Genomic DNA, 14,312 nt, shown 5'->3' with positions numbered 1-14,312 from the left:
ACACACACACACACACACACACACACACACACACACACACACACACACACATTCACATATAAAAATATATTTAAGTGTGCAAGGGAGGCCATCATAAAACCAGGCACTGGACTAGTGAAAAAAATTAATGCTTCACAGAGAGAGAGTCTGGTCAGATCCTGGGGTCATAGTTTATCTACACACTTTTAGAACAAACAAGTCAGCTAGCTAATTAGAGACCACAGGCATTTAGTCTGTCCTATGAAATAATTTCCTCATGGCTAGCAGTATACGAGTACCTGTTGTATTTTTTTATATGAATTGAGGTTAAAACTTCTCTTTAATTCTCCCATTTCTGATTGTCAATCTGAATTCCCCTTCAAACCACATTGGGGGGTTGTATTGCAACAAATAATGAAAACTATTTGATCCTGTGGCACTGAGCATTCATTCTGTCAGCACCCCACCCCACTTATCCTGTACGTAGGGAAGGCAAGAAATAAAATGGTGGGGGCAGCTAGGTGGCACAGTGAATAGAGCACCGGCCCTGGAGTCAGGAGAACCTGAGTTTAAATCTGACTTCAGACACTTAACACTTACTAGCCATGTGACCTTGGGCAAGTCACTTAACCCCAACTGCCCTACCTTCCCCCCTCCAAAAAAGCAAAAAATTAAAAAATAATAATAATAAAAAGAAATAAAATGGTTAGGGGGAGCTGCTAAGAGAATGTCTTCATGTCCATTTGAAGTCCTTTGTTCTCAGTTCCTGCCTTTCATATGCAAATAAGGTCAGTAACAAACTTTCAATACTTTGAGTCATCCAACACAGAGATTTTTATTCTAGTTGAATTCCCCCAAGAGATTTCAAATTCTAGGAAGCCTAGATCCTAGGTTTGATTTAATCTTGTTATCTATCAATGCTCAGTATAATCTCTACCTGCTCCCTACTCACTTCCCCAATGCTTAACACATTCTTCTAGCTCACCTTCTCAAGCTTCTTTTTCCAATATTTCATCTAGATTTATGGTCCTTAGCATAAGCACCTTTTGGATACTAACTTCCCCTCAAATTCTTACTAGATTTCATTCCCTCAACTCCACACATCCTAACTGTGGCCCCTACCTATTCTCTCCTGGCTAGTCATTCTACTGTGCCATTTGGAACTCCACTTTTTTATTAATAAGTTTCCTTTTCATTCTCCATTACTTACTCTTACAATCAATCTATCTCTTCCCACTGAGTTAGCTTTCCTCTCTACATTTATTACAGCTCTCTGTATCATGGCTTCTTTTTTGACTTCTCCTTTTCTTCTGGTTTCCCTTATCTCTCTCCAGGTCTCTGAGGTGGAATCAGTACATCTTTTAAACACATCCTTATAGATGCCTATGAAGTCTACACCTTACTACTTCAGCCACCCACAAATGTGGTCAAATTCTGGACCTCATCCTCACTCAAAACTGTTTCACCTCCAAAATTTCCTAGTCTGATAATCCTTTTCCTTTCACCTCTCCTGAAGGTTCCCTTATCTTTTCTAGGATGGTACTTACCCCTCATCTTGACCTTCAGTCTCTTAGTTCCTCCCCATTTTTTCAGTATACAAATTCTACTCAGACTTGATCTTGACATTCTTATCACTTCATCATCATCCTTTTCCCTACATTTGAATCCCTTTGAATTCCTCTTTCTCACTCCAAGTCTCAACTCTGACTAACTCCAACTGCTCAGCTCCCTCCAGTGCTACTCATAAAACTGCTCAGCTCCCTCCAGTGCTACTCATAAGTTGTCAAATACTTCTGGAGAAGATCTGAAATCAAGTGGAGTGAATCTCCTACAAAATTCCACTATCTACATCATTTGGATTATTTTATTCTTTTGTTAGTTTGTTTGGGGGGTTTTATGCATGAGGGGGCTAGAAGAATCTTAAGAGTTCTCATCTAACCCTAACCCCTCATTTTACAAATGAAGGAATTAAGGCCCTGAGAAGCTATGTTACTTGCCCAAGGTTACTTTCCCAAAGGAAGTAAGCAGAGCTAAGACTTGAACCTACATCCTCTGATTTTCTATATGGCATGGAACCATGACATTTCTCAATTCTTATTAACTATCACATACCCCCACACAATAGCTGTTCTAAATCTTTAAGCACCAACTCTATTCCCTGTATCATTCAATGATGACAAACTCAAATAGAAAGAAGGCCACTAAACCATACATGAGAATCTCTACAGATACAGAAAATCACACATTAACATTGTGTATGTTTTATTGTATTTTTATTTATTAAAGATTTACCAATTACATTCTAATCTGGTTTGGGCCCACTTAGGAGTGTTGTGGGTTACATGCAAGCTGGTGGGCTGCATGTTTGACATTTCAACAATAGAAGAACTCCTACTACATTATTGAGACTGAATACAACTGACTCTAAGTCTTCCATAAGGTCTCTCAAGATCCTCAAAGATTTATCATTCTCTCCAGTCTCAGCTAAAGTCTACAACTTTTATCCTGAATCTCATCTTATCCATTTTCCCATTTGTGTTTCTAAAACAAAATAACAAATAATCTTTTCCTTGACCATCCAACACCTTCTACAAAAATAACAGTTTGCATTTGCTGCTACCTCACAATCTACTTAGTTCCTAAGCCTTTGTAATCTGGCTTCCATCCAACAAAGAACAGAAACAACTCTTGGTAAATGTCCTAATAACCTTTTAAAAATCTTTAGATCCAGGGCAGCTAGGTGGCATAGTGAATAGAGCACTGGCTCTGGAGTCAGGAGGACCTGAGTTCAAATACGACCTCAGACACTTGATGAACTTACTAGCTGTGTGACTTTGGGCAAGTCACTTAACCCCAATTGCCCTCCAAAAAAGAAAAAAAAAAGAAAAAAAATCATTAGATCCAATTACCTTTTTTTCCCATCCTCATCCTCTTATACCTCTCCATCATAGACACTTGACAATGTGATTACCCTTTCTTTCTTGGTAACCTTTTCTCCTTTGGTTTCCATAATACTAAACTCTTATGATTCTCTTCCTACATCTAAGACTCCTCCTCTGAGTTCAAAAATGACAACCAGCACCAGACTAAGCACAGATGCCTGAGCCTCTCCGCTAGTACCTTTCCCAATTTCCAAGATCTTTCAGGTATCCCTGGCAGCAGCTTAACTCTCACAGGTGCTAGTTCTTTCAGTACCTGAGGATTAATATAGACCAGCTGATGTTAATTCATCAAAGGCAACTAGACGCTTTTTTACTATCTCCTTACTTGTGACTGATATTAGCTCGATGTTGGCCAATTTAATTGAATCATTTCCAATGCCAAAGCCATTCTCTTAAGAGAATAAGAATAAAGTAAGAATTAAGTAGCTCTGCTTTTTTCTGCAGCCAGTTGTCACTGTCCCTTCCACCCTAACCAGTAGTTCTATCTCTTATTTTATCCTGTTCTTTTGCCCCTTAAAGCACTCCCACCCCCAAAACAAACAAAAAAACCCCACCAATTATTATTGGATTTAGTCTGAAGTATCATGGGATGACTTTACTTTATGTAGGCTCCAGATATTTTTAACACTATCAAAAAGACTACCATCTCCTCTCCCAGGAGCTAACTCCTTATCCATCTTCAGTAGGTGAGAGATGTCTCTCAAAGAACAGGCTTAGGAAATTATTCTAGTGGCAATATTATACACAGCCAAGAAATAATGTACTCATCTACATTTGTACATATATAAGAATAAAGAAACTAAATAGGACAACAGATACCTGAGTTCAAATCCAGCCCCAGACATTTAACAACTTACTAGTCATGTGACCTTGGGCAAGTCACTTAATCCCAATGTCCTGCCTTCCCCTTTCCAAAAAGGAAAAAAAAAAGAAACTGAAAAATACTAAGCCTCTTCAAATTAGCAAAAAGCAATTAAGATATACCACAAAAATAACTAGAGTCTAATCTGGTAATTGTTAAATAAATTGAATGAAGGTAACGTTTTCTGAAAGGCAAAAATGATTTATACATTAAGCTGTGAAAAGGCAGTGCATTCTATAACAAACTAAATGTTATTCATTCTTATAAATCAGAATGACAAAATTCTGCATACAGATCGAAAATGTAGAGCATATATCACCTTCTCAATGTTTTTCCACATATAGAAGCCCAAAGTTTGGGAAGCACTTTTAAAATAATGAAGCTACCATACACTGAAACACGTTACTGGCTCTACAACCAAAATTCAATACTCACATTTTTTTGATCAATAGATTCAGCTGCCTTTGCTATACCATCCAGACATTTCCCAATGATTGGTATCACTTGGCGATCCACCTCAGCATAAGTTTTCATTGATTCACCAATTCTGACTATTCTCCTTTCCTCCATCTCTTGTATTTTCTGAAACAGAATATTTTATATGTAATCAATTTACATATTTTTCTAGGATTTAAGAAAACTTTATTTCCATATTATGGTAACATTTAAGATATTCTTTCAGAGATAAAGAGGTCAATAAAAGAGTCACTGACCAGTTAATTGCATCTAAATACTGGACATGCTTTTCAGCAGGTGTCAAACTCACAGACTGTAGCCCACAAAACTCCCTAAGTCAATGTGCAGCCAGCAGGGATCCGTTTCTATCTGAGTTTGACACCACTGCTTTAGAGAATAAAGAGTGGTCTAAAAAACGTCATTATCATTCATACTGCATAGATATCTGATAGTGGTAAGATTTCAAATATTAATGATACTTTATATTTAACATATTACTTTATTAATGTGAATTTATCATTTAATGTTTTAAATTTAATTTCCCATTATTTTCCACAAGAAAAGTTTATCTTTGTATTAATAACTGCTTTCACCCACTACTTCTACTGTAATTGAAATAAAATCAGTGTTCCCTACATATGGAGAAACCTTTGTTTTTAGTATTGGTGGAGTTTATATACAACCATGTCTGTCTGCAACAAGAAATTTACTATTCCTGTTAACAATAAATCTACCTATAAAACTACTGCTTTTCTGTACTCAAGTACAGAAGTAAAGTCAGTAGTCTGTATTCCACAAGTAAAAATGAATCAAAACAAAAATGAAAGAAAGAATTGACTGTCAACCCATTTGAGCTTCACATCTCTGTGAAGGTTTTAAAAGGCTGAAGCAGAATATGGAGATTCTCAGGCTAAATAGATCTGAGGCATCAGGAAGACCATCAACATATTATTAATCTATAAGGTAGATAAGATATTACTGTCTTCCTATGAGTTTAAAAACTAACCTCAAATTCTTTTCTATTTTAAAATAGATCTTTGGTGTACCATTCCAAATATTCCTTGAAAATCCTAGAACTAAAATTTTTCAGGATCTTAATGTTATGTGCTACTCAGTTTTTAAAAAATTATTTAGGGGGAACGTTGGATTATCCTGATTTGTAAGCCACAGTCACAACTATGAACATGATTTACAAAAAATAAACAGCTCTTTTACCTGGAAGATGTTTGGTATGTGAGTATAATAATGTTCATGCTGTTCATGGTTAAACTTCTGAAGAGTGGCTGAGTAATCTGCCTTACTATCCTCTGCCATTTGATGCCGTAATTGAGCTTGTTGCCGTGCCTTTGAAAAACAAAAACATAATACTCTTTGGTTTACACTCATGGAAAATAAAAAGCAATGAATTTATTCATTCAGCAAAATTATCTTCAAAAAACCCTTACAACTTGTTTATTTTAAACTTTATTTTATTTATTTTTTTAAAGCAATCGGGGTTAAGTGACTTGCTCAAGGTTACACAGCCAGTTATTTCTGGGTGTGGTGCTGAGTATCTGAGCCCAGATTTGATCTCCAGGTCTTCTCAACACTAGAGCTGATGCTCTTACTCGCTGTGCTACCTGGCCGCCCCAATTTTCATCATTCTTGATCTCACTGTAGCTTTTGACATTGTTGATCAGCTTTTCTCCAAACAAGGGATATATATATATATATACATACATATATATATATATATATATACACACATACATAGATATGTATAAGATAAATAAAAAGTAAATACAAGGTAAACTTGGAGAAGAAACTAGTAACTGGGAGAAAGAGGGGAGAACCAGAATTACAGCCTATTACATTATTTATGTAGCATGTTGTTTCTTTTTTAAATTGAGGTATGTATGTGTTTTTACCATATATATATACACTTTTTTGGACCAGTCGTCTAGACCTGTGATTACATCAGTGTAAGGTGACTTTTGGCATATCACTTAACCATGTTTACCTCAGTTTTCTCATCTGTAAAATGAGCTGGAGAAGGAAATGGTAAACCATTCCAATATTTTTGCCAAGAAAACCCCAAATAGGGTCATGAAGAGCTGGACATTACTAACATATCAATTCTATCCAGAAACTCAATTCATCTGTAATATTATGTCATCTCAGAAAGTTGCCTTGTGAACTGAGAGATTAAGTAATTTGCCATTATGTCATATATCTAGAGATTAGAGTGAGGATTTAAACCCAGGTCTCCCTGAACATGATATATTTCCTCCATCCTCTATGCCAGGCTTCCTTGACATATCCTTTCATTAACTTTTGTAATACATATGGTATACGGCAATGCTGGACTAAGAAGGTGATAACAAGGCCAAGACTTAGAAATATTAAGTAACAAAGAAAAGGTAATCTGCCTTCCTTCATAATTTTAGAAAAAGTTCATTTTTACTGTTGGACTTTCAAATGGAAACCCTAAGTAAAATAAACCATCAAGGTTTGTTTCGTTTTATGTCAGCATAGTTGATAACATCAAGCATCATTTCCCCTCCCCTCCTTCACATACTTTATTGGTTTCCTGCCTTTGTATGTAAGTATTTAGCCAGATAATGATTTTCACTTCCTTGACAAAATTTAGCCACATCATTGGGTGAAAACCCCTAGGTGCTAATTTATACCAAGTTCCTTTAATTTATTCTCTATTTGTACCATAAAACTTTCCAAATGAAGGTGATGTTTTTAAAATTTCCAACTGAATTTCCAGAAGTTTTTTTCCTTCTTTCTCAGAACTTTTAGTTACCTGTTCTCACTATTAAACTACTTTTTTCTTGCCTACAATCTGCTTATTTTAGTTACCACCTTTTTTTTTTTTATCTTGGATATCATGCTAAGCCTCTCTTCCTGCCCATATGCCTTGGCTTTCCTTTGTTGTCCAGGATGAAAAAAAAAAAATCCAAACTCCTTCTTCTAAAAAAAAAAAACAACCCAAAAACCTCAAACACTAACTCCACCATACAGAAAGACCCTTTTCTGCTAAAATGACAGTTATCATACATACATATATATTCCATCTGATTCTAAAATAAGACCTCAGATTCATAAATCTTTGTCAATGATATTTACAGAATACCTTTCAGTTTTATAATTTGTTAAAATAGTATTAAATAAAGCAGAAAATGTGAGAAAGATAGTGTTAATCTTTTAATTTAAGTTCCTATTCCACACTTCTCTATCCCCCACTTTTTAAAAAAGATAACATTAAAGGATATATTTTTATGAAAACAATTCTGAAAATTACTTTCTTAAAAAGAAAGGTTCAAAATTTGATCTGCATGCAACATACAAGGAGACATTTCCTTGACAATAAATATTTCATTATACGGGTGGAGCCAAGATGGCAACATAGAAGCAGGAAAACTTCATGAGCTCTCCCCATAAACACCTCAAATACCTATAAAATATGACTCTAAACACACATTAGAGTTACAGAACCCACAAAGTGACAGAGAGAAACAAATCTGCTGAAGGTAGCCCAGCAGGTCAGCAAGAAGAGTTCATCACAGCCTGGTGGGAGCAGAACCCAGCCCCACTCGAGCCCATGGTTTTAGCCCCAGGGCAGCCACAACCAGCATTCGCTGGAGAGACTTTGGGAGAGATGATCACCAGCAGCTGTGGTGGTTTCCAGAATTATCAACCCATAACTGCCAAAGACAAAGAGAGAGATCAGTGTGGACTTTGGGAACAGGGGGTCTGGGAATGAATTTCGGCCTTTGCCCCAGAGGGAGAAGCAGCTGAGGCACAGTAGCCCATTCAGTTGCCACTCCAGGGCTACTTCAGAGCTCCCAGACTGCAGATTGTAGGGGGACCAAGTGACCAGGTAATTGCTCTTGCTTTAACTTGCTTGGATCTGGATCACAGTCTAGGGTGGAGGTCCTGGGGTATTCGACCAGCTTGCCAGAGCCTGTGGAGGCTTCAAAGAGGGCACCCAACTGATAGCTTCAGCAGCTGTGAAAACCCCAGTGATTGGGACAAAGCTCTCCTCTCTGAAAGCAGAGTTCTACTGTGGCAAAAAGCTCAAAAGTCAAGTAATTTAGTGGCAACATGAGCAAGCAAAGGAAGCAAAGCAAACACAGCAATTCAACTTTAGATTCCTTTTTTTTTTTTTTTAAAGCAATTGGGGTTAAGTAACTTGCTCAAGGTTATATGGCCAGTTATTTCTGGGTATGGTGCTAAGTATCTGAGCCCAGATTTGATCCGCAGATCATCCCGACACTGGAGCCGGTGCTCTTACTCACTGTGCTACCTGGCCGCCCCTAGATTCCTTTTTGGGGGACAAAAGTGATCAAAGCATGGAGTGGGAGGAAGACAATGAAGTCAGAACTCATGCACCAAAAGCTTCCAAGAAAAACATGAACTGATTATAGGCCATAGAGGAGCTTAAGAAGGATTTTGAAAAGCAAATAAGAGAAGTGGAGGAAAAATTGGGAAGAGAAATGAGAACGATGCAAGAAAATTATGAAAAATGAGTCAACAACCTGACCGAAGAAAATAACACCTTAAAAAGTAAACTAACTCAAATGGCAAAAGAGGCTCAAAAAGCCAATGAGGAGAATGCCTTTAAAAGCAGAATCTGCCAGATGGAAAAAGAATCTCAAAAGCTCACTGAAGGGAATAATTCCTTCAGAATTAGAATGGAGCAAATGGAAGCTAATGACTTTGTGAGAAATGAAGATATTATTAAATAGATCCAAACAAATGAAAAAATAGAAGGCAATGTGAAATATTGGAAAAACCACTGACCGGGAAAATAGATCCAGGAGAGATCATTTAAAAATTATTGGATTACCTGAAAGCCATGATAAAAAAAAAAAAGAACATAGAAATCATCTTTCAAGAAATTCTCAAGGAAAATTGCCCATATGTTTTAGAACCAGAGGTCAAAATAGAAGTTGAAAGAATTCATCCATCACCTTTCAAAAAAGATCCCAAAAAGAAAATTCCTAGGAATATTATAGCCAGGTTCCAGAATTCCCAGATCAAGGAGAAAATATTATAAGAAGCCAAGAAGAAACAATTTGAATATTGTGGAAACACAATCAGGATGACACAGGATTTGGCAGCTTCTACATTGAGGGATTGAAGGGCTTGGAATATAATATTTCGGAGATCAAAGGAGCTGGGATTAAAACCAAGAATTTCAATGAAATAAATATTTCAATATAATATCATAGAATATTTAATTCATAATTGCTAGAAACTAACAAGGGACAAAAAGAAATTTCAGAGTGGGGCAGCTAGGTGGCACAGTGAATAGATCACCAGCCCTGGAGTCAGTAGGACCTGAGTCCAAATCCAGCCTCCAACACTTAACACAAAAAAACTAGCCATATGACCTTGGGCAAGTCACTTAATCCCAACTGCCCTATCCTCCCCCCTCCAAAAAGCAAAAACAAACAAACAAAAAAAATAATTAAAGTTTCAGAGCTCCATTTATTTAGAAATGAATCTAGTTCTCCTTTCAACTCATATCACTTAATAACTCTTACGTCCTCCTTTGGCTGTGAAATTGCTTTTAAAAGGTTATTAACATAATTGTTTCATGATGTACTTTGTTTTGTTTCCTATGTAGATTTCGAATCTTAATGATTCTACTAGATATGAACTGAAGAAATAGTGAGTAAGGAGTAATAGACAAAACTGAACCAAAAGGTTTACTGAGTACAAAAAAAGGAGATATGATTTCTTCTGAGAGTGGATCTTTAGCTTTTATGGTAAGGAAGTTCATCACCTTGAAGGTTTTTGTTGAATAAAATGTTTATATAAAGTTATTAAACAGATTATCTAAAAATCTTTTCCTATAGTAACAGAATATCAGTACATTTGTAAAAATAGAAATGAACTAAAAAGCAACATAAAAATACCATTATGTATCAAACTCTAACAGGGCAACAGCAGGAAAACAGTAGCATCTTACTCTTTGTTCACCAGGGCTAAGCTAGTATAGATCAATAATCACTTATGAATCCCATTCTGTATTGCCACCTAAGAACATACATAACACCTAAGAACATATTCTACAAAACTTCTAATATGGAAGCCCTACTTTTGTTTCCGTAGGCTGCTGCTTGTTTATTTGAACAATACAACATAAAAATCCATCTCTGAATTTATTGCTGAATCATAAGACAGTTACTCATTATTACAAACATATTTTTCCTAACATTTTTACGATCTAAGAAAAATATTTTTAAAAGACACAACTAATTAGCAATTATATTTTTAAACAGTATTGCTTTTTATGCCTATAGTAAAATGAAGACTAGAATACTTTTATTCTCATTTCCTTTTATGTAGGTCTGAAAAATCTGCTCTTTTCTTTTCAAAGAAGTATAGTATTTCAGTTCTAAAAGTTTTTTTAAATTTCTCTACTGAACTATCAAAAAGTTTTCAGATGACTTCCCATTTCCTGTTTCCTTTCCCTCCATACCCCATGAGCATACACTGAATTTTCTGTAAGATACCAGAGTATTTGTAATAAATGAAATTTTTTAATGAGTTAATTACAAAATCCAGAAATAAGAATCTAAAAACATCTTAAATGATGATATGGCAAGAGTTATAAGCATAAAAAATAGACCAGTTTTCTGCTTTCATTCTTGTTTTAAAAACATGAATATGTTTCAATGCAATTGATATACTATAGACCAATTTAAGTATAACATGAATTCTGTGTTTGCTTATGCTTGATTTCATCTGTGAGAGAACACAAAAACCATATCACATCACAATAACTCACAAGCTGCAACCCTTCTCATGCTCATAGCCACAAGGAAAGTTCAGGTCTTTTTAAAGCACAAATGGTATATTCTGGTGCAATCAAAGCCATGGGCCGAGGAGGGCTACCTACAGTCTCTTTCACCTTTCACCAAGGTCAAAGCTTTTGGAACCAGAATGTCAGCAATACTCTTGCCAGTAGTGGCAGTAGTGGTAGCAATACTAGTACTAGAAGTAGTAGCTAACATTTTACATAGTGCTTACTGTGTGCTAAGCACTGTGCTATAAGCACTTTACAATTATTATCTCATTTGATCCTCAAACAACTCTAAAAGATAGGTGCTATTGTTAATCCCGCTGATGAAACTGAGGCAAAAAGAGGTTAAATGACTTGTCCAGGGTCACACAGCTAATAAGTATCCGAGGTTGGATTTGAATTCATGTCTTCCTGATTCCAGGCCCAGCAAGCTGTCCACTACCACTCTTCTGACCTAGCTGCATCAACCATTTCAGGGCTCTATGGAAACCCTTAGCCAGTAAATATACAATTAATATAAGTATGTATTATGTGCCAGGCTCTGTGCCAAACACTGGGGATACACAAAGAGGCAAAAGATAGTCCCTGACATCAAAGGGCTCACAACTAATGGGGGAGACAATGAGCAAACAACTATTACAAAGTATATGCAGGATAAATATGAAATAATTTAAAAAAGGGAAGCCAGTAAAATTAACAGGGATTGGGGAAAGATTTCCTGTAGAAGACAGGTTTTACTGGGGATTTAAAGTAAGCCAAGAAAGGGAATAAGAGAAGATGAGGAGGGAGGAATATTACAGGCATGGGAGACAGACAGAAAAGGTGCCTAGAGTTAAGAGATGAAATTTCATGGAACATCCAGTGTCACTGGATCAAAGAATACCAAGGGCTTTGGATGCCAAATAGAGTATTTTGTACTTGATCTTGAAAGTGACAGGGAGCCACTGAAGTTTCTGGAGTAGGGGAAGGGTGATGTAGTTGGACCTGCAATTTCAGAAAATTACTTTGATAGCTGAAAGGAAGATGCATTGAAGTGGGAAGAGACTTGAACCAGGCACCCACAAAAGAAGGCTATTGCAATAATCTAGATATGAGGTGATGAGGTTCTGCACTAGAGTGGTAACAATGTCAGAGGAGAGAAGGGAGCTTATTTGAGAGGTGTTACAAAGGTGAAATCAAGCAACAGCTTGGATAAAGGGAGAAGGAAGGGTGAGAGATAGTGAGGAGTTGAGGATGACTCATAGATTGTGAGCCTGAGAGACTGGGACAAGAGTGGGAAACATGTGGCCTCGAGGCCACACACTTCACAAAACAAATCCCCTTAATAAAAGGATTTGTTCTGCAAAACTTGGATTCAGTCAAAAAGCTACACTTGAGAATCCAGAAGGCCATGTGTGGGCTAAGTTCTCCACCCCTGGAGGGTAGGGTTGCCCTCTACAGTAATACAGAAGGTAGAAGGGGGGAGGGTTTAGTGGAAAAGACAATGAATTCAGTTTTGTACATATTCAATTTAAGATGCCTGCTGGAAATTCAGTTTCAGATATATAAAAGGCAGTATGAGATGAAAGACTACAGGTCAGCAGAAAGGATAGGGCAGGAAAGGTAGGTTCCAGAATCATAAACATAGAGATGTCAATCAAATTCTTGGGAATTGATGCTATCACCAAGTATAGTATGGGGGGAGAAGAAAATAAGGTCCAGGATAGAACCCAGTGAGACCCTGATAATTAAAGTGTGTGATCTGAACACAGAACCAGCAGACTGCAGAATGGTCTGACAGGTAGAATAAATGAACAAGAAAAGCTAGACCTTCATTTAACCAAGTTACCTCCATCTCCTTCGGTTTGTGCCCCCTGAGGGAAAGTGGCAAGGGATCAGGCTAGGCTTACTTCCATTTGTGCTAGCACAAGGCAACTCCCATCTCCTCCTGCCAGCCTGATCTCCCAAAAGTGATGTGGAGAACTTCCCATGCAATAGGGAAAAACCTACCCTTTTACCTTAGGTCTTCCATCTCCTGCTGTACCTGCCTCTTCAGGGAAGAGGAAAGTCACTGAAGAGAGGGACTCCCATCTCCTACTGTGCAGGTTTTGACTCCATCTCTGGCTATATCCTTTCCATCCTAATCTCCAGCCTTCAGAGGGGAAGAGGAGTGTGAAACAGGGCTTAATATCTGTAATTTCTATCTCATGTTACAACTGTCTCCAGCCTGACTTCAATCCTCCTTTGAGAAGAGCGGCACCTTCCACTCAGTGATGAACAGTCTCATACCCATTCCTACCTTATACATCCAGTAATTTTGAAACCCTTATATTTGAACCTATCATTCAAACCCCATTTCCTATCCTACCCCACTCTGGATTCTTTATTCCCATTTGTCTCACCTCTCTCCAAGCTTGCAACAAAGCATCATCCTTCCCTTCCACTGTGCCTTCTGGAATGCCTGTTCCACAGGCAACAAACTTCCCTCCATTCTAAATCTTTTCCTATCTCATTTCTTTCATCTCCTAGCTACTACAGATACCTGGCACCCTTCCGATGACATAGTATTCCTAGCTACCCTTGCCAGTACTGGCTGCAGCTTAATTCCTTCTCTCAATTCACTGGTTGAAGTGGGAGAGCTGGAAAATTCTTTTGCTCCCCAGTGCCACTTCCAGGATCTCTCCCTACTTTGATCACTCAGTAACCTCTCCTCCTTTGAGAATCATGGGATTTATCTCTATTACCCAATCAAAATCCTAGTAGTTGTTATTTTTTGACATCCAGATCATTCTCCTTTCTTCCTCAATGAGACTGGTACATAGATTGCATTTTTTTTTCTCCTCAACTGCTGTCCTCATATCTGGAGTCTTCAAAATACATACTCACTCTAACTCCAATACCCTAGTCACTCAATTACTCAATCTACTCACTTCCCATGACCTACAAAGATTTTTCCCCCCAATTGGCTTCTTATTCTAGTGCCTTAATTCTATCTGTACAGAAACTTTTCAGTTTCAAGTAATCCAAGGTATCTATTGCAACTGCCTTTACCACTTGATTGTTTAAGAACACATCTCCTTGGGGCAGCTAGGTGGCACAGTGAATAGAGCACTGGCCCTGGAGTCAGGAAGACCTGAATTCAAATCCAGCCTCAGACACTTAACACACACACACCAAAAAAAACTAGCCGTGTGACCTTAGGCAAGTCACTTAACCCCAATTGCCCTCCCCTCCCCCCTCCAAAAAGCAAACAAAAAAATTAAGAATACATCTCCTACCCATAGCTGTAAGA

At 37.4% G+C, this 14,312-nt stretch overlaps 2 protein-coding genes across 13 annotated transcripts in view; both read right to left on the bottom strand.

The window, feature by feature from the left end:
* The window catches only part of TOR1A (torsin family 1 member A), a 381,690-nt gene that overhangs the window by 121,936 nt on the left and 245,442 nt on the right, over positions 1-14,312 (bottom strand). The window lies entirely within an intron of this gene.
* The window catches only part of FNBP1 (formin binding protein 1), a 211,000-nt gene that overhangs the window by 34,696 nt on the left and 161,992 nt on the right, over positions 1-14,312 (bottom strand). For all 12 annotated transcript variants that reach the window (XM_069069374.1, XM_069069372.1, XM_069069373.1 and 9 more), the window contains exons 7-8: positions 5,455-5,583; positions 4,219-4,365 (exon numbers count right to left, since the gene is read on the bottom strand). In XM_069069374.1, coding sequence (XP_068925475.1) covers positions 4,219-4,365; positions 5,455-5,583 — 276 coding nt within the window. The remainder of the gene's footprint in view (positions 1-4,218; positions 4,366-5,454; positions 5,584-14,312) is intronic.

This window comes from Petaurus breviceps, unplaced genomic scaffold (genome assembly GCF_028583685.1).
Source record: "Petaurus breviceps papuanus isolate PSGF00001 unplaced genomic scaffold, PetGlider_PUasm1.0 90779, whole genome shotgun sequence".
NCBI lineage: Eukaryota > Metazoa > Chordata > Mammalia > Diprotodontia > Petauridae > Petaurus > Petaurus breviceps.
Note: the sequence above shows the minus strand (reverse complement) of the source record. Positions and strands in the feature narration are given on the sequence as shown.